Here is a 21,928-nt window from a genome sequence, read left to right on the forward strand (position 1 = left end):
GATTAAATATTTAATAATGCTGTTTAACGGGCTTGCAAAATTTTTGAAAATTTAACAGTTGGCTCTTATGAGCCAGAAGAAGTTGCTGAATTTATACTACTCATAAAGCGGTTCTCAGAAATCATCGGACCTGAAATTATCCTTAGCATTCAAATTTGTATGCACGGATGTCACCATTAAAACTGTATACTTCCTGTTTTTTTCTTGTTACAAATTAAAATAATTTGATTACTTACTTTAGCGCAGCAAGTGTAGGGCACAGGGGTAGACTCTGGGAATAGACAGAAGGCTGTTCATTGCCATTTATTAAAAAAGAAGCCAAAGTGAAATAAGGAAAGTGAGTGGAACTACTTCTTATACTTAGACTCATCATGGTATTTCTTAAGAGATGTGTAATTTTTCTATGTCCAAATTTCATCATTATCTAAGAGAACTAGCTATGTAAGAGGAAATGCTGAATAAATCAAATAATTTATCTGGGTGGGGATGTTAGAGCTGTATGGTTGAGAGAAAATCTGAGCTTGTATTAGGGAAACCAGGGTTTGAATCTCTAATTCAGTACTTCCTAGCTGTTTGATTTTGGCACAATGGATTACCTAAGTTTTCCTCTGTAAGCTGACAATAATGGTACTCACCTCACTGGGTTAGGGAAAGACTTAAAGTACATAATAGACAATGAAAATTGTTCATTTCCTCTTCATTCTGTTCCTTCATGCATCACTAATTTTTCATTAGCAATATATTTTATAATCACTGTTGGTGTTGGGACTGCCACTGTGATAGGCTGTCATACCTCAAAGTTGACACTTTCCAGATTGGCTGGAACACGGTATGGATTGCTTGCTCTACTGCTTTTGACAGTCTTACATATTCCTCCGGTGAAAGAGTTATCAAGGACTTCTCCTCTGGGCTCTCCTGCCAGAAAATGAAACCTAGAAACAAATTAATTTTCAGGAATTCATTAGATGTAGATCAATCTTTAAAGTTTTCATTATTTATATGAAAGAAATTCTTTTCATAGTTGTTTTTGACTGAAGACAAGTGACTTGAAGGAAAGCCTGCTTGTTTTCTTGTCCATGGTGAGGAATCCAAAGATGTCTGGAAGTCAAAGCTCAACCCTAGTGGCTCTATTATGTTTTCCTGTTCCACTCACTTAATTGCTCTGAACTTCCAATATGAAAAAGAATTAAAATTTGGATTTAGAATTTTTTCATGACTTACAAAGCCTGCACAAACTTTGGAAGCAGATTTTGAAATAAATTATTACCTAATAAATGCCACTCTGACTCCATTTCTTTCAATATGATATACTATAGAAGTCTGATAGAGAGCTAATCATGAAATTGCAGTAGCAATATTTTAATGAAACTATCATTGTTTTGTTACTTTCTAATTTTATTTTATATTTTAATAATTATAACATTTAAAACATATCTCACAAATGCTTACATACTATTTATGATAGACCAAACAATAGTAAGCTCTTTACAAATATTAAGTACTTTACAAATATTAGCTTAACATTAAATAAATATGTTGATAAAATGATTATACTCATTTTAAGAATGAACCAGTTGAGGTATGTAGAGAATAATTAGCTTCACACAAATCACATATTTAAAAATATTGTTTTGCACTAGATGAAAAACTTTTCCCACATAATAATACTTTTTTCAAATTCTTAAAGTTCATATGACTCAGAATAGCTAAAAGAATATTGCAAAGAAAGGACAAAATTTGAGGAATCACAATTCCTGATACAAAGTTTATTTCAAAGCCAGAGTAATCGGGAAGTGTGATACTGGCATAAGGATAGAGAAAAGGATCCATATAACTGTGGTCAACTGATTTTCAACTAGGGTGCCAAGATAATTCAATAAGGGGAAATAGACTTTTTAAGAGAGCTCTGGGACAACCTGAAAGTTATATGCAAATGAATGAATCAAATATATTTCTATACAGGAATGATTAACAACTTTAGAAAACAATTCCATTTAAAGTAGCATCTAAAAAATTAAATCCTCATGGATACACAACCAAAGAAGTCTAAACATATGTACAGAAAAGTATAAAAAATGAGATCTTAATAAATACAAATATTCTTCTCATGTGATACAAATAATTCAAAATGCTTTGTAGACTTAAATTTAAAAGTTAAAACTATAAACTCTTAGAAACATAGGATTTAGGCAAAGCCTTCTTAGATATGACATCCAAAGCATATGCAACAAAAGAAATAAGACTTTTGAATTTTATCAGAACTAATTTTTCCCTTCAAAGGACACCATTGAGAAAGTGAAAGAACTCACATGATGGGAGAAAAATATTTGTAAATCATAAATGAGAACAGGCTTACAAATGAAATATTTAAAGAACTCATAGAACTTAGTAATAAAAAAATCAAATTATCCAATTAAAAATAGGCAAAGGATCTGAATATTGAAATAGATATTTCTTCAAAGAAGATATGGAATGACCAATGAATATATGTAAAAATATGTAACATTAATCATTAAGGAACTATAAATCAAAAGCATAGTGAGAAACCATTTGCGTGGTTATTGGCCTGGCTTTAATTAAAAGGACAAAACCATGTTGATGAAGATGTGGAGAAACTGACTTTCAGTTATACATAAATAGTGGGGAAGTAAAATGGTGCAGCCTCTTCAGAAAAGAATTGGCAGTACTTCGAAACTTAAACATAGAATTACTATAAGTTTCTGAAATTCCATTTCTAGATATATACTTGCGATGTTACACACATGTATTTCAACATGGTTTTATCCCTCAAACTCATGCACACATTTAGTCCTGAAAGTCATATGTTACTGATATTAAGGGAATGTGGTGGTGGTTAGAAGTACAGATTATGTAAAGTGATTAAGATTAGATACGGTGATAGAGTGAAGCCCTCCTAATGGAATCTTGGAGATTTTATAGGAAGAGGGAGAGAGACACACATATATACGTAAATATGGGTTCCTTGTCTTTTGCCAGGTGGTGCCCTAGCTGCCCTGGTACTCTGCCATCACCAGAGGCCAAAACATTGAGGCCTCCTGTCCTTCAACTTTGACGCTCCGGAACCATGAGCCTGGACAAGTCTCTGTTCTTCATAAAGAACGCCTGCCTCAGGTATTTCATTATAATGATGACCAGTTGACTAATACAATACTCAAGAGAATTAAAACAATGTATTTCCACACAGATACTTGCCCATGAATGTTCATCACAGAATTATTCCTATTAACTAAGGTAGAAATAAATCCCCATCAACAGATGAATAGATAAACACAATGTTAGACATAAGTGGACATTATTTCACAACACAGTGGTAAGAAGTGCTGATATATGCTTCAGGTGGATGGATCTTGAAAATATTATGCTAAATTGGAGAAAGCAGGCACAAAAAGCTACATACTATATAATTCCATTTACATAGAATTTTTAGAATAAATAAATTTATACAGACAGAAAAAAATTAGTGATTGCCTTGGGCTAGAAGTCAGGTAGAATTAGGAGGGAATGGAGCCTCACATCTAATAGATGCAGAGGTTTTGTTTTATGGCAATAAAGATATTTAATAAAAGGAATGATTCCTGATGGTTTTCCAAGATGTGAATCACACTCAGATAGCTATAAACACAATTTCAGATTTATACTCATTCATATGTGAAGTTGTATCAATAGATACGGGAGAGAGGAAGTATGAGCAGCTTATCAGAGAGGAAATTTTAAAGTATTGAAGTAATAGATCAAGCAAGAATGTTTGAGACTCATTTATTTGTATTGTCTAAGCTAAGAGAGATTGAAGAGGAAAAAGAACTGTTTACCACCTTTTTCTATGTTTTTATATTTGTCACAAATAAGAAAGAGCTTGAGAAAAATGACTCCCAGGATAATAGAATATAAAAGGTACAAGCTGTTTGTAGAAAGCCTAAAGAAAAGATTTTTTGTTTTAATGAAGATGCCCCTGTGAGAGAATGCCTAAGAATCTTCCAGGAGCTAAGCAACTACATAGCAGTTTATTGCTCTCTTCTTTCCCTCCTTCCCTAGGATGTTAAGATTGAATTTAAATACTTACGTGTTTCCAAACCAAAGGGGTCTTTGGTACATTAGGCTTCCAGTGTATTTTTATCTAATTTGGTTTATATGTTATGCTTTGTATTGCCTGGACTTTAAAAAGCAAGTTTAAAACCACATAAATGTGTATGCAGTGTGTACATGTATGTGTGTGTGCATATACATACTTGGGTATATATTTGCACCTTGGTTGATCCTTTTAAAAAACAAACCAAATGCTACATAATCTTGCTTCAGATTTAAGGCCTGGTGACTGGTATTGGCAATGTAGAAATTTGAGTGTCTTATTAATATTTTCTTTGAGATATGTCACTTAAAAAGAGGGATAGCCCCCAAGAAGCCATCTTTTTGGTTAGAAATGTGTTGGGGATCAGAGTATGGGGAGAGACAGAGATAAGTCTATAAATTAGGAAGATATTCCTAAAACTTGTATTCCTCAAGCTTGTATTCCCCCGAATTCCCAAACTTGTATTCCCCCGGAGGGCAAAAGGACTGGTTGTCTCAGAGCCAGTAGGATTTGCTCATTTCTGAGAATCCTTGGGACAACAGCTCTGGTTGGCAGACATCCATACCGTTTTCTGCCAAAGTACATGTAGCATCTGGCCCTCTCCATCTGTAACTCTTGAGTCTAGAACAAGAGGTGAGTTTGTAATGTCAGCCTTCATCAGTCAGAACACTGGCAAATGCCATTATCAGTGGGAGTTTTGGCTGAGGCTTTCCAACAATGTGCATTTCTTCATGTTGATAAGAACATGATGTTGAAGCACTCTTCTTGAAATCGGCCCCAATTTAGGGCATTTTAGGACAGAATTGCACACTCATTCATAGTCATCCAGCATATAGATGAGAAAACTGTGGCCCAGGAATGATGAAAAACTTGATGAAGTGAGTTAACATAGAACTAGCTCTGTTACTCAGCTCCACTTACTTCCAGACTAATGGCTTTTCCGTTTTACTGATGTCCTTGAGTTTGCTTCAATGCCCTCTGGGTTTTTATTCCTAAAAATGAAACTGTATTTGCAGCTATGGCTCTTTGTCATTTATGCCTTAAGATTTCATGTAATGCAACTCAGATAGTAGTGAAGAATTAAAGGAAAAAGTCCAGTATGAAGCATTAGAGGCTGAGTGCAAACTGCCTTTGGTCAACAATTCAAGGGGGCTATTCTCTTATTATGGGCGTGGTAGAGCACAGGAGATTGTTTTACATGATTTTTTTTATGTTTCAAACCAAGGCTTAGTTCTGCTGTCGTTGACTTCTCTTCTATTTCCCAAAGTATTGTAAGACACTGGCTCAGTATAATGAATTTAGGGCCCTTGCTAAACTTACAATGCCCACCTGACTGGATATTACTGAAACAGAACCATTAGGATTTCTTAGCACTGCTGAAAGATAAGTCAGCCTGGTTCCTGAGGTTTCTTCCATTATGTTTTTGTCTTTAAAATGCACAGTATCCTTAATCAGTGCAAGAATCCTGATTTTGAAAACTAATTTGAACCCTGGTCCTCTTGTTAACTACTTTGTACACTGTAGACTCAGTTTCCCTGTTTATAAGTAGAGACCAGATAGTGATATAAGTGTGATCTTCCGTGTTGAAGTGATTCTGACTTACCTGTACATCACATGCTCTCTATTCCTATTCACGCCAGCTCTCACATCATTAATTTTTAGCACCTTCTTTTTCCCATGTTTGCTTAGCTCATTTCTTGCTGGCTTTGTTTTCCTCTAATTTCCCCTGGGCTCACTTCTCACAGGAAAAACCTCATTTGCTTCTCTAGCGTTTGGACTTTTCTAACATCATTTTCCTCAACTTGATCAAGGCATTTCTGAGTAGTTCCTCACGCATTTAAATCCTAGCCCCAGTAATCCACTGACCTCTCTCAGCTTGCCTGACTTTCTATGAGTCTGCCTGATCCATTCCAAGCCTTCAGAGGAATGTATGAGAATCGAAGCAAACAGTATTTAAGAGGGTCTATAGAATTGCCTGATATAAACTAAATGTGAAAATGCTAAATGCTTTTATTCTCTAGGAGTGAGGACCTTGTCCACGTGTTGACTGAACATGGTAGCCAAATACCAGAGACAAGGCTAGTGGGAGTAGTAAGAAGTTAATGAGGAAAGTGGACAGTAATGTGTCTGATTGTGTCATTGCTGCTGTAACTCATTAGTGCTGTGATATCTTTATCTCCCAACTGGTAAAAAGATGTTACATACCCATTGCCCATCAACTGTACACTAGGGATGGGGTTATACTGCCGTGGGCATACTTTCTTTGTTCTCCCACAATCTCTTTCATCTGAATTGTCTCCACAGTCATTTTCTCCATTACATTCTAACTTGCTGGGAATACAGCGGCCTGGACAAGGAAAGAAAGCAACAACATTGCAACAGATTATCATTTAGGGAAGTTTGAATGCAAATATTTTAACTTTTAAGAGAACAAGTTTTCACTGTTTTTGATAAAGGTCTAGAGAATATGAAAATGGTATGAGAAATTAGTGTTTTCCTCAACTTTTAAGGTTAGAATAATCAGCATAAAATGCTTTTGTTGCCATTGAGATGATTGTATTAAAAAGAAAAGATATAGAATCTCATTCTCAATACAAAGAGCTTGTTGTACAGATGATGGTATATAAGAGAAAATAAACTATAGATTCAAAACTTCATTTTTAATCCAGGTGGCAGGTTCAGAATCACTGTCTTTATTTAAAAAGTTATAATTTGTTACACAAATATGCACACACACACATCTACTGGTGAACACAGTAAAATGGCAGAGTCTTTAGAAGAAGTCAGACACAAGTCCTGCCATGTGAATACTTTATACAATGTTTAAGATTGAGAACAGGTGTGGGATTAACAAAAAAGTGAGAAGGAACTTTTTGAATATATGGAAGTTTCCTATATGTTGATTGGGGTTTGCATGGACGTATACCTTTGTGAAAATAAAATTCTACATTTTGAATTGGTATATTTTATACAAGTGATTATTTTCTAAGCACATTTATATTTTATTAAATAAATTCTATATCTTGCTATATATAGTTACTATAAATAGCTATATGTACCATCATTTTAGTATCTTATATTTACTATCATGTATTACCATTTTAGTACATATAATTTACTATACCTAAGTAATTTTTGGTTAAGTGCCTAGGAACTATAATATTAAGTGAATTAAGTGAGTGAACTTAGAAAATGGTACAAACTCCATATGTTCTCTCCCCTTTTTGGCTTTCTGAATTTCATAAAAATCTTTTGAGCAAGTGTTAAATTATGTAGCACAGAAATAGGAATGCTGTTGCTATAATGACAGACATCCCCTCTCTAGTCCTTCAGCCTGCCTGGCCTGTATTCAGGGATGCTGGGGTCTTACCATCATAGACAAATCTAACTGACAGTGACTAAATGATTTACTCAAGATTTGCTGGTTGACTGTAGAAGTTGTGATCAGTGTCTCACTACATCTATGCATGATAATTTTGACTAACTGAAATCCTTGGGGGAAATTAGGTATTTTTCTTAATTAAATGTTTTCAATTATAGAAGGCCCCCAAGAAAGTACTTAGTTTCTTTTTAGAAGTTTGTTTACTTATATTTGAAAGGCTGAGTGACATAGTTAGATAAAGATCTTCCTTCACCTAGTTTACTCTCCAAATGCCAGCAATAACCAGAACCAGTACAGGCTGAAACCAGGAGCCAGAAACTCCATCTGGTTCTCCCACGTAGGTGGCAGAGACCCAATTATTTGATGCCTCCTTGGATGTACATTAGCAGGCAGCTGTATTGGAAATGGAAACGACTCCAGCCCAGGAACTCCAACATGAAATGTCAGAGTCCCAAGCAGTGGTCCAACCTGCTGCAGCATAATGCCTGCCCCAACAGCACTTAGTATCAACTCTTTTGGTAATTAATTCTCGGTTGGAAGGTAGACTGTAATGAAAATAATTCTCTTCTTTTGATTATTCAAGATCTTCCATTGTGTTGGGATTACTATTATGAAGAATTATAGCTATGAGTAACAAGACAGGAAGAAGGGATGGAACAGGTGAAGGGTGGTTTGAATACTGCAGAACTTATGAAATTCACTATGCTTTAGCCAGAACATACATATATAATAGTCCTCCTCTTCTCCACCGGGGATGTATTCCAAGACTGCCGTGAATGCTTGAAGCCCCACACATTACAGAACCTTGTAATTTAGTGCCCTTTTCTTCTGAGGTAAGCACTTTACCACACACTTTGTTTCAGTGTTTTCAGTTTGAGGTGTGACAGTTGAGCTAACGTGGGTTTCCTTTTTTTCTACTTCATAATTTCTCAAATAGAATATTCATTCTTACTGTAGATCTTAGAAATCTTAGCCTAGGATTTTTTTTCCTTTCTTCAAGTTTTATTTTATTTATTTGAAAGAGTTACAGAGAAAGGTAGAGACAGAGAGAGAGAGAGAGAGAGATCTTCCATCCACTGGTTCACTCCCCTAATGACTGCAATGGCAGGATCTGAGCCAATCTGAAACCAGGGGCCAGGAGCTACTTCTGGGTCCCCCATGTGGGTGCAGGGGCCCAAGGACCACATTCCCAGGGAGCTGGATAGGAAGTGGTGCAGCCAGGACTCAAAGCAGCGCCCATATGGTATGCTGGTGCTGCAGGCCAGAGCTTTAACCTGCTGTGCCACAGCGCTGGCCCCATGTTTCCTTTAAGAACTTGACTTTTTCACTTAACGGAAGCAGTTTATGACATCTCTTTGTCATACCTGAGTTTCTAGCATTACTAGTATTGCATAGTGGGGCTATTATTAAGTAAAATGAAAGTTCTTAAGCATATGCATTAGGATACCTTAACACTCCATCTGATAACTGAGACTAATGGGCAGGTAGCATATACGGCACAGATACAGTGGCGAAGGAATGATTAATGTCCCAGGTGGAGCAAGACAATACAAGATTTCATCATTCTTAAGTAATTACTCAGGTAATTTTGAATTTAGTTCTGAAAATTTCCATTGAATAATTTTTGGACCTTGGTTGACTAACCACGGATAATAAACTACAAAAGCAAAAATGTGGATGAGGGGACCTATTATATACATTTACACTTGGAGCTATACAATCATCTAGAAATTACATTTTTACCCCTAAATACTTGAGCTGATTAATTTTACTGCAACTGGATGATATTTTTAATATTTTAATTTTTAAAATTTATTTGAAAAGCTGGAGGAAAGTGGACTGTGGGAAAATGAGAAAGAGAGAAGAGAGATCTTACATTTACGGGTTCACTCCCCAAATCCCTGAAAGAGATAGGGCTAGGCCAATCCAAAGCCAGGAGCCAGAAACTTAATACATGACTCTCATGTGTGTGTCAAGCACCCAAGTACTTGAGCCATCATCTGCTGAATGCCAGGATGTACATTAGCAGGATGCTGGCATTGGAAGTGAAGTGGGACTTAGATCCAGGGACTCCAACATGGGATGCCAGCATCCTAAGCATCAGCCTTACCACTGTGCCAAATGTCCACCCTGCATACTGTTTTTGTAACCAGTTCCAGATCCTCTAGTCTTGTCTCAATCTATGCCTGAAATTAGAACTTTGAGAGAACAGTTGGTACAGTGCCTTGATATTAGCTTCATCACTAATTCTTAAAAATCCATGTATACAATAAAATAATGTATTTAGTCTTGGAGAGCCTCAGGAGACTCTGAACAGCTGTCTTGAGGAAGGAAAAGGAGGAAGGTGAATCTCTTTGGAACAGTAAGTTCTAAATCCTTGTTAAGTGATGGTTACACATCATCCTGAGCCAGAACGATGATAGTGCATCCAACCTTTCATTTTGCCATTAAGAGTGTGGCATTAGTGAATGTTTTAAGAGAGTACACTAGTATAACATCTTCAATGGACTATTTAACAGCCAAGGGGATATGACATTATTCAACCAGAAAGGCTGTCAACCACATCTGTGCAAGAGTTTATTAGGGGGCCAGTGCTGTGCCGTAGCAGGTAAAGCCTCCCTCCACCTGCAGTGCCAGCATCCCCTATGGACTCTTGCTTGAGTCCTGGCTGCTCCACGTCTGAACCAGCTCTCTGCTATGGCCTGAGAAAGCAGTAGAACCTGGCCCAAGTCCTTGGGCCCCTGCACCCACGTGGGAGATCTGGAAGAAGCTCCTGGTTTCGGATTGGCGCAGCTCTGGCTGTTGTGCCTAACTAGGGAGTGAATCAGCAGATGGAGGACCTCTCTCTGTCTGCCTCTCCTTCTCTCTCTGTGTAACTCTGACTTTCAAATACATAAATTTATCTTTAAAAAAAAGTTTATCTTGTGCGGTTGTGTGAATGCAGCCTGTTGAAATCCTTGCTTAGTGTATACTAAGTTGATCTTCAGTATATGAAGGTAATTGAAAATGAAACTCGATAAAGGGCGGGATGGCAGAGGGAGAGGGAGAGGGAGAGGGGAAGGTGGGAGATGGGGGGGGGGGGGAGCCACAACAGTACAAAAGTTGCACTTTGTAAATTCACATTTCTGAAATTAAAAAAATAAAAAAAAGATTAAATTGGGGCTTGGTGCCTTGCAGCTCAGGTTTAAGACATTGAATCCTCACCATTTGCTAGCTAGTGAAGGGGCTTAAACCCTCCAGCTTGGTCATGCCTTCTGGGATTACTATGAGAAGCATACAAGAAGTGGAAAATAAACACTGAGCTCAGTAGCATTAAAAAAAAAGTTTATTAGTCAATGGTTGGATCATGGGCAGAGCTAGAAATTTCAGGTAACACTCTGGGCTGTGGAGAAAGGATTGTTCAGGGAGCTTAGCATAGCAACTGTTTACTTATTATAGATTAATTTTAATAATTCAGTTTTTTATCAATGGCTACAGACACATTGGTGATGATCTGGAGATTAGCTATTTATACTATCAGATTTTTTGAAATTTTGAAGGCCCATGAGTTCATCTAAAGCCTCTCATATTTGTGAATATTTTGGACCTCATGAAGCTCTTTTGTAATAATTTCGTAAAGTTATCATCTGCTGAATAAAAGGCTCTTCCTGCTTATTTGTTTTAACAACCTTCTTTCAAGCTCTGAATGCCTGTAGTTTAGTTCTAAACCTTGATTTTAGTATCTAGATGTATTGCTCATGTCTGCATTTCCCTCAGTCATTGTCATAAAGATTTTTCTCATATTCCATTGTGAAAGGAATGTGAAAGTTGTCTGAATCAAGATGGAACTGCTGTGTCAACAGTAACCAAATAAATAAAACTGAGAGGTTAGGAAGAGATTGTTATTTGTACATAGTTGTCTGATAATAGCTATCACAAAAGAATCTTCAAGAACTACCACACTACACAGAGGCCACCCTAATCTTATACAAGAAGTACTAAATCAGTGACATCTGCCTAGCAATCATGTATTCAGCCTTGAATTAATGTCACCTCGTTATTAATCATTGTGACCAAAGGTTCTGGTTTTGAAATATCTGACATAACCTTCCTCATTGTTTGCCTTTAAGAATTTTTCCTTGCTTCAACCCCTTTGAATATGCCCTAGATTACTATGGCACACATACTCCCAATTGAGATGCTCTGGAATTCCCAAATAAATATTATTCTTTAGAGACTCTCTTTCTGTGATTGTTGCTTTTAATGTACGTTGACACCCTCTTTTGTTAATCTATGACAAGATCTTATTGATGCAGGCATAATGTATATCTTCCTACTGACATCTCGCCCTGACATCCCAGGTTTGGAGAGTTCTAGAGGAAAATCTTTGACATAAGCAGTCCTGTCTGACGTTCAGGAATACTGAAGACAGAAGGCAAGGTGTAAGAGGAGGCAAATATTAGTTTCAAGGTCTTGAGTCAATTTTTTAAGCAATTTCAAATCTGCTATTCAGTTACAAATATTTTACTTTTCCAGTATATTCTGGAATACATAGAAATGATAAGGATTTTAATCATCTGAAATTTAATTTTATTGTAATTTAGAATCAACTAGAAAGGAGTTCAGTGTTCTAATACAGCACATGTGCTAAAACTGACCTGTATCTGTTTTGGAAAAGAAAACTTTATTGAAGTACACCCATGCTCATTTGTTTAAACACTACAGAGGGTAGCTTTCATGCCAGGTTGAATGGTTGCATGAGCTACTATATGGCCTACAAAAGCTAAATTATTTCCCATCTGTTCCTTTACTGAAAAGTTTGCAAAAATATGAGCTAGACTATTCAAACTGGTGTGCGTTAAATACCTGTTAATTAACAAGACAGTGCATATGACAAATATACTCAATATTTTATTATAACCAAAATTGAAATACCAGATTTTGCTATTTGGTTGAGTATTGGACTTAAAGGTAATGTTTCCATCATTTGAATAATTTTTTTATCAAAGGAATTACCTTTGAAGCCAAGCAAGAAAATTTGCAATATCATCTGTGGTTAGCCACTTGATACAATATCTCAATATTCTTATTTTCAGCTATATTGGAAATCTTTTTATTTTGTTACTTCTTTTTTATTATCCTGGATAGAGGTTTATTTTTAAATAGTCAATTTTTAAAAATATCTGCCTACTTTTTCTTCCACTTCCTTTAGAAAAGTGCAAGGATTGGTACCACCACTTGATGAGCAAATGAATCAGATAAGTGATCGAGATGATTATAACTTGAAAGCTGTAATTTCACACATGACTAGCTTGGTAATTTGTAGTATTACATCTCATCCCCCCACACCTAAAATGTGGAATTTTATCAGGGCTTTGCTTGGCAGTCAGTTGGGAGAGCTTAATTTAGTCATTATTTTTAGTTGAGACCGAGCATTTTACGAAAGCACGTTACCACTGTCACAGCGGAAGTCATCCTTGCAGTCAGCCGCTTCGATTTTGCAGAGTTTAGATGGAATGCACCGTTGAAAGGTCACCAGGGGTTCAGTACAGTGTTGCCCTCCAAACTGACTGGGGCGCAAGAGACCTCTAACTTTAAACTAAAGGAAAGGAGAAAAAGGTGAGTCACTCCAAGGCAAAGTCAAGGTCAAGGTCAAAAGTCCACTAAGAACACGAGGATCCTCAGTCACAGTGCAATTTTTTTCTTATGGTGATGTTTCCTAAATTTATTAACAATTCCATTATTGTGCGTCCTTAGGGAATCCACTATGTCTTTCAGCTGGTTAATTTCCCAACCTGTAAAATGAAGATGTGAGGCAAAAAGTTTCTCCAAGGTTTCTTCTAATTTTGAAATCATGTATTTCTACACTGAAGCAAAAACAAATTCAGAATTGTTTACTGAGAGTCTCCTGAGCACAGAAAACCTTTCCAGGCAATAATAATAGTGCCCTGCTATGCCTCGACGCTGTAGACAAGTAGAGTGATAAATGTGAAAGAATTTTGAGGTTCTTTTGTATAAGGAAGTCACCATGGAAACAAAGGCTGACATATTTTCCACACTTTAAATGATTTTGAGTGGTGACTAATGAAATGAAGAAATGAAGAGGAAAAATGGCAGGGGTAAAAAGCACTGATCCTCATTTCAGATTCAAGTTCAAAATGCAACCAACCTTGTAATTAGTGGTGTAGTCTTGGGCAAAATGCTTAATCTCTAATGAGTTGTAACTTCATTTGTAAAATGAGTAGAAAAACACAATTGATATGAAATCTGAACAAGGCGATGCACGTAAGAGGCCTGCAACCATTTTTCCTTTCGGAGAGCATTCCTTCTTCAAATGTGTTCTTTTTCTTCTCTATAATATGTGGATACTCAGCACATGTGACTTGGACTGGGGTTGACTGGGGCCAATGCACTTACAGGAATGAGCTTGAACTGGGTAAATATTGCAACTGGGAACAATAAACAAATCGAGGGACTTTCCTACTGGGAGAGGGGATTTAGAGGCAGGGTGAGAAGTCAGACTTTTGATTTATTTTCCTCGTTAATCTGGCTTTAAACTTTGGCCTGAAATTCCATTTTTTAGTATTTGCTTTCGCTTTTAGAATTCACAGATGGCACAGGCAGTGGAATACAGAAAAGAGTAAGAATGATACCAAGATTGAGGACAAGATTTTCTTTTGATGTTCATGTAATAGTAAAACATATCAAATGGACCCCCTCTTCCCCAAAGAATTACTAAATGGGATTTTTCTCAAAGCTGGGAGAATTTATTTTCAGAAGTTAAAGAAATTCAGCATTTTTGCATTTTGAGCTGTGAGGTAATCAGAGAGCATTATTTTGATTCACATTTCCTGGATATGCCGTGTGTCACCCACCTGTTTCTCAACACAAGGGTCACAGTCTGACCATGGTCCATAATCTCCCAGGAGGCAGTTGATGGGGCATGTTTGCCAGTTACATCCTCTGGTCTCCTGCTTGGTGCAAAGCCGGTCACATGAGTTCTCCCAGTAGTACTGATCTGCTACTATTTGCCTGAAATAGTCAGGAAAAAGCTGCTGAGTTGAGTCAGTTCAGTGTGGCTCAAGTCTTATAGGAAAAACATACTGAGCATTCAGTATGGTGAATAAAAGGAAAGAAAGTTTTCATAGAACATCGACAGGTTAGGATCTATGCAGGTCATACCACACAGTGGAACTCAGGATAAGCTACATTGTTGTTCAGCTCAGTGCAAAATGAAAAGGAGGAACCTCTTGTTCCAAAATGAAGAATCTCAAGACAGCCAGGTCCGATCACTAGGCTGTGCATGTGACCCTTCTAAGCAGGGGTACCTGTGTGATTGCCAAGGTCGCATTCAGGAAATAGGCCCTAACAAGTCTCTTAGAAAGGACTGCAAGAGAAAGGAAAGAAAGTTCCTGCAAATGGCTAACAAGATGATAGCACTATGTGATAAGTACAATGATGGAGATAGGGTCAAAGTTTCAAAGAAAAAGTGACACGCGGGAGACATCGAAAAATGTATGTGTATTCTCCAGGTAACAGAAGGAAGGGTATTCTGGGAAATGACATGTGTAAAGATCAGAGACGGAGGAGAGCATGACCTGTGCAGGGAGGCACTTGTGTGACCAACCAAGGAGAAGTGCAGAGGGATGGAATATGTTGTGGAACTTTATTTGGAGGGCAGCAGGGAGCTACCAAGGGACTCCTGAGCAGGGCTGCGGAGTAAACAAATCTGTTTTCACAGAATTTGTGAATGGCTTATTTGGAAATCGTTTGGTGATTTTAATGAAACCCACACTACATATGTAAAAAACAGTTTCCTAAAATAAGTCTCTAGAAAGGGCTATAATATTTTAAACATTAAATATATGCCTTTCTCCCTCAAGGCATGACAACATTTCTGTGGTATAGAAACAGCTAACAGATTTAAAGGAAGTGTGGGGGATGAGTAGTCTGAATTGGTGAAAAGCCTGAATTATTAAATGGTATCAAGTAAACACAGTTTTCTTGCCATCTTGTACCTGCCAACAATTAAGCTAACAGCTCGCAGTGCTGCTCAATTGAAGTACTGTTAGACTTGGTTTAATGAGTAGAAAATTCTCTATAATTAACTCACAAGCAGTTATACGCCCATTGAAAAGAAGCTTGAGTAGGGATTCTAAGCAACACAGTCAACTGAAAATATTGCATAGGTTCCTACTTAAATTTCTTTTAAATTCTTTGTTTTTATAGAGGGTATCAAAGCAGATTTCATTTTAACCTTATGTGGAAAAAGACCTCAAGTTTCATCCAAATTTATGAGTTCTCACTCTGAGATAGATATTTTTCCTTACTGCTTACTGTGGCATTTTGGATATGGCCAACTTCATCCTCAAGGTTTCTGAGAGCACAAAGGAAGCCAACACAGATTGTACCCACCTCTGTCTGCTTTGGGTTCCAGAATTGCAGGTTTTTGAGCAACTGGACCACTGTGTCCAAGGGTAGTGATCACAAAAGCAGGTTTGGCCCTTGTTGACCAGAGTACTAAGCAGAATCAAATACAAGACAGAATGTCCAGCCATGCCTGGAGAGCCCCCAGGCCCTAAAATGAAATCATACAGTATAAGTCAAATAGTTGCTGGGAATAGCACTTTACAAGTAATCCTGAGTTGTAGACTCAAATGTGATCTTAGAACACATCTGCTTTTATCTTGTTTAGATTTGTAACTCAATTCATAAGTACTTGAAATCAATAGAATCGCCTACTTCTCAAAACAACTGCATATACTGATTTTCTTTACTTCCTTGGGACTGGGGAAAAGAGTTTCAACCAATCTTTTGGAAACTGACTGTCCAGTTGTTTCCTTGAGCAGTCAGATGTGAGAGCTGGGCTAGAGCTTGGAGGTCAAATCCCCTCATATTCTGGAGATGAAATTGGGGCTCCAGGAGGGGCAGCAGCATGAAGGCTACGTGACAAGTAAAGGTCCAGGATTCTTGCATCTTGCATGAAGGGCATCCCTTTGCTAAGTTTCTTTCTTTTATTTTTTCACTTTTATTTAATGAATATAAATTTCCAAAGTACAGCTTATGGATTACAATGGCTCCCCCCCCCAATATCTTCCCTCCCACCCGCAACCCTCCCCTTTCTTGCTCCTTCTATCCTTCCATTCACATCGAGATTCATTTTCATTTCTCTTATATACAGAAGATCAGTTTAGTATATATTAAGTAAAGATTTCAACAGTTTGCACCCACATAGAAACACAAAGTGAAAAATACTGTTTGGGTACTAGTTATAGCATTAAATCACAATGTACAGCACATTAAGGACTGAGATTCTACATGAGGAGTAAGTGCACAGAGACTCCTGTTGTTCACTTAACAATTTGACACTCTTGTTTATGGCCTCAGTAATCTCCCTGGGCTCCAGTCATGAGCTGCCGAGGCTATGGAAGCCTTTAGGGTTCGCCGACTTTGATCTTATTCCGACAGGGTCATAGTCAAAGTGGAAGTTCTCTCCTCCCTTCAGAGAAAGGTACCTCCTTCTGTTCTGGAACATCAAGATGCCTGGAGCTTCATCCTCTCCAGCTCCCTGTTAACGTGCTTGGGAAAGCAGCGGAAGACAGCCCAAGACTTTGGACCCCTGCCACCCCCATGGGAGGCCGAGATGGATTCTGGATCTATTGTGCTCCTAGTTGTGGCCTGTGCCAGTCCAAACTATTGTGGCCATTTGGAGAGTGAACCATCAGTTGAAGAGTCCCTTTCTGTCTCTCCTGTTCTGTCACTCCGCCTTTCATTTTTTTTTTTTAATTTATTTGACAGGTAGAGATACAGACAATGAGAGAGAGAGAGAGAGACAGAGAGAAAGGTCTTCCTTTTCCATTGGTTCACCCCCAAAATGGCCGCTATGGCCGGTGCTGTGCTGATCTGAAGCCAGGAGCCAGGTGCTTCCTCCTGGTCTCCCAAGTGGGTGCAGGGCCCAAGCACTTGGGCCATCCTCCACTGCCCTCCCGGGCCACAGCAGAGAGATGGACTGGAAGAGGAGCAACTGGGACTAGAACCAGCGCCCATATGGGATGCCGACACTACAGGCGGAGGATTAACCAAGTAAGCCACGGCGCCGGCCCCTCAATTTTTTTTAAAAAAGTATTTTTTAAAAAATTACCTTTCACTTAGTAGTAACTTTTAAGAGTGTTGAAAATTTAATAGTAACACTTAATCATGTTTTTCCCCCAAATTAAGATCGCTCCATATTATAGCAAGTGAAGATTGAGAATAGATTTCAATATTAAATTAGGTATTCATGTTCAAAATATCCAAAAATATGGCTTTAGTTGCTTTGCATCTTGCAAATAAGATTCCTAACCATCACATTTGAATCACAGTTTCCCATTATTAGTTACTGTGCCTCTTCCCTATTTATTTTCCTGTTAAATATTCCCTCCTAGAAAGTACAAATCTGACAAAAGATCTCTTCTTTTGTTTCTCTTCCTTCATTGCAATGTGAATACCATACTATTTGATCTTTTCTGTTTAATTCATTTCAGCATTTAAAAGAATGAGAGAAAACACAGTATGTATTTGAAGAAACATTTGTTGAATCTAAAGCATTTAAGAAATGGGCTTTAATGACATTTGAACAAGGTAACTTGGGTACGTGCTTATAGTAACTTCTGTATAATATTCTTAAAATTTGTGCCATATTAAGAACGCTTAATAGTTTTTAATTTTAAAAATGCATTTATTGCCGGCGCCGCGGCTCAATAGGCTAATCCTCCGCCTTGCGGCGCCGGCACACCGGGTTCTAGTCCCGGTCGGGGCACCGATCCCGGTTGCCCCTCTTCCAGGCCAGCTCTCTGCTATGGCCCGGGAGTGCAGTGGAGGATGGCCCAGGTGCTTGGGCCCTGCACCCCATGGGAGACCAGGAGAAGCACCTGGCTCCTGCCATCGGATCAGCGTGGTGTGCTGGCCGCAGCGCGCCAGCCGTGGCGGCCATTGGAGGGTGAACCAACGGCAAAAGGAAGACCTTTCTCTCTGTCTCTCTCTCACTGTCCACTCTGCCTGTCAAAAATAAAAAAATAAAATAAAAATAAATGCATTTATTTTCACTTTATTTAAAAGAGAAATAGGCATGGAGAGAGATTTTCATTACTGATTCACTCCCCAGTTGTTCACAACCTCTAGAGCTGGGTCAGGCCAAATCACAAGCCTAGAACTGAATCTGGGTCTCCTACATAGATCGCAGTCTCAGCTCCTTGAGCTACCATTGCTTCCTCCCAGGGTGTGCATTAGGAGGAAGCTAGTTTGGCAGCAGTGTAACTAGGACTTGAACAAGGACTCTGATATGGAATGTAGGTATCCCAAGCAGTGGCATAACTGCTGTGCCAAATGTCTGCCCCAAATATTTCTTAGTCTTTAGAATCTGACTCATTGGTCTAATCATCATCCATTGTTTGGCAAGAGTGACAGTAGCACAACTAGTTAATCTCCAGTTTTTTTGTAAAAATTGATTAAAATAAAAACTAGTTCTTGAGGTTTGGATTGATTTTTAAAACATTTATAATTTATTTAGGGCACTTGATTTATTTGATAACATTTTTGTGTTCCAAAATATAGAAATATATGAAGAAACTAAGGTGGCTTATAATATAACCAACTAGAAAATTTCTATTGATGTTAAAGAAATATGAATAATGCATATCTGTATTTGAAATTTTTAACACAATACAAGGAAAAATGTAAGACCTAGGTTCTCACCTACCTGTCTTCAGGGGCTTTCCCCACATACAACCCATTTTCTCTTTCTTACAGGAAGGGAAATTCTTTTAAACATCAGCTTACACACATATTTGTGTAAATCTTCTTCAAATATATACACAGAAAGAATATGTTGTATGCTACTCTAAGCATTCAGTTCATAATTTGAAGATCTTTCCATATCAGTAGATGCATTTCTACTTCATTCTTTTAGATGGTTGCATAGTTTTACACCATACGGATATACACAATTGGATTTGTTCATTATAACTGTGGACATTTACTTGACACACTGCAATACCTTTGCAATTATTTGTTAGCATGCTTTCATAGTACATCCATGGGACCAATGGATGTGTTCCTAGCAGAAGGATGGCTCAAACAATATCTACATTTAAAATTTTCTGTAGATGTTTGCCAGATTATTGCCCTCTCAAGTATCTCAAAGGCTGAGTTTCTGATTATGTTTTGATGTGGTTAGTTTGTGTTTCTTGGTTGTGATAAATAGAAACTTCAGTAAAAAGAAAATGGGGTTCATCATTTTACAAATGTTACTTCAAGACAAGAGCTTGAAATCAAATTTAAGAATTGTTTCTCCAATATGCTAGAAAATGAAGACATTTCTTATTGACAAATCAGTGAGCTTTTTTGAATTTTTCTACAATTCATTGAAAACACTGTAATAAAAACAACCAGATCCATTGATTAATGGCTAAATGTATCCTTCAATTTGGAATGAGGTTGACACACATTTGGATATACATTATGTGCTGCTAGGCATTGAGAGAGAAACAAAGAAATGGAAGAGATGATCACTGCCTGGGAAGGGCAGACAGAAATTGAAGACACTGCCAATGCTTTTTATCCAAGCTTTTTAACCAACTTACCAATAAGCTGCTATAGTCCTAGGCTATTTCAATCATAAAACAGTGAGCTGCTCCTTTAAAGGTTAATACACTTGCCTGCTGATTGTAGCTTCCTAACACGTTTTGTTTTGTTTTGTTTTCCTCTGCAGCACTGAGCCATAGGACATTGGGACAAGAATAGCCAGATAGAATTTAGGTTATGATCAGACAAAATGATGTGAGTCCTAGGTGTCTGACCGTAGGTCCAGATTCAAGGGTTTATCACCAGCTTCAGGGCACTTGGGAATATGAGGCTCCTAAATACTCTGAAGCTCCCCGGTCAATCACTAGACTGACTAGAGTCCCGCGTTTCCCTAGTACCAAAGAGATCTTCCCATACCGGGACATTTTCAGCCAGGAAACTAAATAGATTGTTGCTATCGTTTATACTTTTCTTAGAGAATGGAAGAGATAAATACTTTCCAAACACTTTTCTCCATTGTAGAGAGAAACCATTTATTAAGGCAACTGGTGCAATCAGCATGTTAATGATTGAGAAAAGTCTAATTGCTAGAGACCACCAACTCTTAGTTCTCAGCAGATGCTACCTGTTTTAACTGCTTCAAAGGCTTAAAAAGTAGAGGTGAATTTTATTCCAATTATCATCAAAAACTGCAAGAACAGCACCCTTAGAGAACATTCCAATTTCTTCTTTTCCTGTAACTGTTCTGAAGCAAGGTGGAAAACAATATAAATGAAAATGTAACATAAAAACTTATTTGATGAGGTGCTAATGAAAGAACTGATTGGTAGCTTCTTTTATAACATTTTATTGTTACAAGGAAAACTATTTTATGTTAAAAAGATAATTTTCATTCAAATGAAGATAATTATTTCCTAATTTTTTTAACTATGGCCCAGCATACAATATTGTTTCTTTATTAATTTCCAACATCTCTAAGCATTTTGGAGGGATCTAAAATTTCATGCAAGCATTTTATCAATTATATTATAATTTGCATGCAAACTTGGGACAAAAGAATGTTCTATGAATAGAGGAATGTAGTTGGGAAAATTTTCCACTCTAGTCCCATAGTAGTAGAGCAGCAATTCCTGTTTTCTTGCAGTTTTCATCCTCTCTTGAATTGTCTAGAAATCATTGATCCCACTGAACCACTGAAGATGGCTCTGTGAGCATTTAAAGAATCTGAGTGAAGAGTAAAGTCCAATTACTCTATAGAACCTGTCACGTTCAGAAGTGCTGCACTCACAGGAGTGATTTGCCTGCAAGGAGTTTCAGCTCCTCTTACCTGGCAGGTTTCAACAGAAGCTCTAGTTTATCTCCAGCTGTAGGTTCTTCTTTTCTTCTCCTTGTATGCTCCTTGAATCTTTTATTTCCTATTGTTTGTTTCTGTTGTACATGCCCCAGGGGCTCAGGAAGTGATGTTTACCAGTGCCTGAGTAGGCTGGGAAGTCCAGGCTATGACTGCCCTTGACTAAAGAGTATGTTTGTTTTACTCTATTTTTTTTTTTTTTTTGACAGGCAGAGTGGATAGTGAGAGAGAGACAGAGAGAAGGGTCTCCCTTTGCCATTGGTTCACCCTCCAATGGCCACCACGGCCGGCGCACAGCGCTGATCTGAAGCCAGAAGCCAGGTGCTTCTCCTGGTCTCCCATGGGGTGCAGGGCCCAAGCACTTGGGCCATCCTCCACTGCACTCTCTGGCCGCAGCAGAGAGCTGGCCTGGAAGAGGGGCAACCGGGACAGAATCCGGTGCCCCGACCGGGACTAGAACCTGGGGTGCTGGCGCCGCTAGGCGGAGGATTAGCGTATTGAGCCACAGTGCCGGCCCTGTTTTACTCTTAACTGTAGTTTAACTCATAGAGAAACTTGATCTCAGATG

At 38.0% G+C, this 21,928-nt stretch overlaps 1 protein-coding gene across 1 annotated transcript in view; it reads right to left on the reverse strand.

Annotated features, from left to right (window-relative positions):
• Positions 1-21,518, reverse strand: part of C6 (complement C6) — a 63,686-nt gene extending 42,168 nt beyond the window's left edge. Inside the window, exons 1-6 of the mRNA XM_062211864.1 lie at positions 21,337-21,518; positions 15,864-16,026; positions 14,324-14,480; positions 12,903-13,047; positions 6,293-6,434; positions 794-932 (exon numbers count right to left, since the gene is read on the reverse strand). Of these exons, the coding sequence (XP_062067848.1) occupies positions 794-932; positions 6,293-6,434; positions 12,903-13,047; positions 14,324-14,480; positions 15,864-16,006 (726 nt within the window). The 5' untranslated portion in view covers positions 16,007-16,026; positions 21,337-21,518. The remainder of the gene's footprint in view (positions 1-793; positions 933-6,292; positions 6,435-12,902; positions 13,048-14,323; positions 14,481-15,863; positions 16,027-21,336) is intronic.
• Positions 21,519-21,928: the final 410 nt, after the last annotated feature.

This window comes from Lepus europaeus, chromosome 15 (assembly GCF_033115175.1).
Source record: "Lepus europaeus isolate LE1 chromosome 15, mLepTim1.pri, whole genome shotgun sequence".
Lineage (NCBI taxonomy): Eukaryota > Metazoa > Chordata > Mammalia > Lagomorpha > Leporidae > Lepus > Lepus europaeus.